Source organism: Nannospalax galili, unplaced genomic scaffold, assembly GCF_000622305.1.
Source record: "Nannospalax galili isolate Female #2095 unplaced genomic scaffold, S.galili_v1.0 scaffold321, whole genome shotgun sequence".
Lineage (NCBI taxonomy): Eukaryota > Metazoa > Chordata > Mammalia > Rodentia > Spalacidae > Nannospalax > Nannospalax galili.
In genome coordinates, this window is record NW_008345972.1 from 3,622,645 (window position 1) to 3,625,859 (window position 3,215).

At 48.5% G+C, this 3,215-nt stretch overlaps 1 protein-coding gene across 6 annotated transcripts in view; it reads left to right on the top strand.

Moving 5' to 3' along the window:
• The first annotated feature begins 462 nt into the window (after positions 1-462).
• The window catches only part of P2rx6 (purinergic receptor P2X 6), a 13,291-nt gene continuing 10,538 nt past the window's right edge, over positions 463-3,215 (top strand). For all 6 annotated transcript variants that reach the window (XM_008842261.3, XM_029567880.1, XM_008842264.3 and 3 more), the window contains exons 1-2: positions 463-672; positions 1,315-1,465. In XM_008842261.3, the coding sequence (XP_008840483.1) occupies positions 533-672; positions 1,315-1,465 (291 nt within the window). In that variant the 5' untranslated portion in view covers positions 463-532. The remainder of the gene's footprint in view (positions 673-1,314; positions 1,466-3,215) is intronic.

The window sequence follows — 3,215 nt, forward strand, 5'->3', positions numbered from 1 at the left end:
TACTCCAGACTTTAATCACTACACTTGGGACGGCAGGTGACTCTAGGAGAAGGGCTGGGGAACCCGTAGAGTCCAGCTTTCTGGAACCATAGCCATACTACCACGGCCGGGGGTTCTCAATTTTCTCTCAAGGTCTAGCTTTTGTTATGCTGCTGCTTCAGCAGCTCCATCACCATCTCAAATCAAACTTACCTCGGTGCACTTCGGAATTTGCAAGTTTAAGCTCAGACACCTCCCCACCCCCGTGTCTGTTACCCTATGCTGGTACCCACACCTACAAGGACGTGGAGCTGATGTGCAGAGCCAGAGCTACTCCTCTCTGTATGCCCAGGGTCCAACAGAGGTACTCTGGACAAGATGGGAGGCCCAGACCAGATGGGACTTGGGACTGAGCCAGTATCCTGCCCTGAGTGGAGATATCCCTTTAACAAAGTTGGCCTGGAGCCTGTGGGTGCCGGCTTTGCCTCCCTTCAGCTGTGGCTGCAGTTGCTTGCTGACTCATGGGCACTAGCAGCCAGCAGGAGCTGGGAACATGGCCTCTGCAGCTGCTGCATGGCTGCTGGGCTGGGGGCTTCTGGATTACAAGACAGAGAAGTATGTGATGACCAGGAACTGGCGGGTGGGCGTCTTTCAGAGGCTGCTGCAACTGGGAGTGGTGGCCTACGTGGTCGGGTAAGAGAACAGCTCTAGTTCAAGCTGGCTGGAATGATCCGGGTTTGCTGGCTGAGGGCTAAGACTTGGCTTGTTAAGATTCAGGATGGGAATAGGGGTGAGGGTGGGGGGAGAGTGGCTATGGAGTATGAAGTGGGGATGTTAAGTGAGAGGTAAGCAGCAAGGAGGATCTTAGTCCATTCAGAAAACAGGATACAAGAAGCCATGTACCCACATATGGGACTTTATTTCTAGCCCCATGTTGGGCTCTGTGCACATGGACAGCACTGCAACTCAGAAGGGAACCTGATGGGTCAGAGAGTAAAAATCCTTGATATATGTGAGCAATAGAGCACTGGGGATTCCCAGAGAAACTGCTTGCTGTAGTTGGGTGTCTGAGGAGCCTTTAAGGAGGGAGCTGGGTCTCACTGGGTGTTTGGGGGGCACTGGCTTATGAAAAGTGGCTGTGGTGGATGACTCCATCTGAGGGCTTTGGCTCTTGATGTCTTGCATGCTCAGTGGTCTGGAGTAAGAGGTGAGGTTGGGGGCCCTCCAGGACCAGCTAGGAGCCTCTGGGAGAATGCCAGGAGAGCCCAGTGTTTTGGGCACAGCCCATCCTCTTCTCACCTATTCACACTATGCTGTCCATCACCTCCTCCATAGGTGGGCCCTTATTGCCAAAAAAGGCTACCAGGAACAGGACCTAGAACCCCAGATTTCTGTCATCACAAAACTCAAAGGAGTCTCCATGACCCAGACTAAGGATATGGAGAACCGCCTGTGGGATGTGGCTGACTTTGTTAAGCCAGCACAGGTGGGTCCTGAGGGTTTCTGCAGGGGGTCAGAGTCCTTTGGCCACTGACAGCAATCTTATGGCAAGTGTGTGTGTGAGAGAGGCATATGATGCCAGAGGATGGCTGAGGGGCTTGGGCAAGGCTTCAGAGGAGTGCTGAGCATGTGGCTTTTGGGAATGTATAAGCTGCTAGGTCAGGAAGTTAGGCCAGTGGAACTTCTTCAGAAAGGTCACGTTATAGGCCATTATAGCACACGCCTTTAATTCCAGCATTCTGGAGATGGGCAGGTGGATTTTGAAGTGAGTTCAAGGCCACCCTAGTCTCTATGTGAGACCCTGTCTTAGAAACAAAAGAAATAACAACAACAAAACCTAAAAAGGTCATATCCATAGGTTAGGGTTACAGCTCAGTGGTAAAGTGCTTGCCTAGCATGCATAAGGCCCAAGGGTCAATCCCTATTATCACAGAGAAGGAAGGAAGGAAGGAAGGAAGGAAGGAAGGAAGGAAGGAAGGAAGGAAGGAAGGAAGGAAGGGGACGGGAAGGGAAGGAAGGAGGAAGGAAGGAAAGAAGGAAGGAAGGAAAGAAAGAGAAAGAAAGAAAGAAAGAAAGAAAGAAAAAGGCCACATCCGAAAAGGATTAAAGTGTCTGGGGCTCAAGGTTTATGCTTGAAAGTGGAAGAGAGGAGCATAGAGGATCTGGGCTTGAGCTTTCTGAAGTCCCCTCCCTCCCCTAGGTCCACTCAGGTGCCCCTCCACTTCCCTGTCAGTGTACAACTTCCATTCTCCCTCCATCTAGCTGGTCCAGCTCCAATTACCAGTTGTGTGAATGTTCCTGGAGAGACATAAACATCTATACACCCTAAATAGGGGACCAATTCCACTCCAAATTTAGTTCAATGAACTAATGAGTAATTGGTTTACTTATAGGAGTGTGACAGATCACTTACAGGAGTGTGGGTGACTCAGAGGTAGCTGCGTTACCAAAAAGCCAAGCCCAGCATGGGTGACAATTTATGAAAGCTGTATTCCTGGAACTCTGGAACAACTTGCAGGCAGCTCAGCAGTCCTAAAAATACATGGAAGGGGCCTTGTGAATTTTGTAGCTTTCAAGGGCTTCCAGAGCTTGGTACATTTTGTTTGCTTCCTGAATCTTATGAGCCTTCTGCTATCCTTAAGGAGGAAATGTTTCAGCTTGGAGGGAGTAGCTATAGGATCAACTCTGATCCACTGATGTCCAAATTGTAACTCTAGGGACTAACACATAATAAGCTGCTTCCTGGATGCACAGCCACCACATCCCTCTCCTGGCACCCTGACTGCATCCATTGAGCTGTGACATCTGTAATCCAAAGTCAGACTCAGTACTCAGTTTTGACCCTTCCTATCCCTCCCAATATTTTTCCCTCCTTCCCCCCTCCCTTCCTCTCTTCCTTCCTTCTATCTTTCCTTCCTTCTCCCTTCCCTCTCTTCTTCCTTTCCTCCTTCCTTCCCTCCTCTCCCTCCTATACCCTCCTCTCCCCCCATACCCTCCTCTCCCTTCTATACCCTCCTCTCTCTTACTTTTTTTGTGGGACTGGGGATTGAACTCAGAACTGTGCATATGATAGGCAAAGTGTTCTAAAAATGAGCTACATTCCCAGCCCCTTTTATTTATTTGATTTTTTCTTTTTCTTTTCTTTTTTTTTTTTTTTTTTTTTTTTTTTTTTTTTAAAAAAAAAAAAAAAAAAAAAAAGAGGACGATAAATCTTTCACTGTGATATATCAAAATAA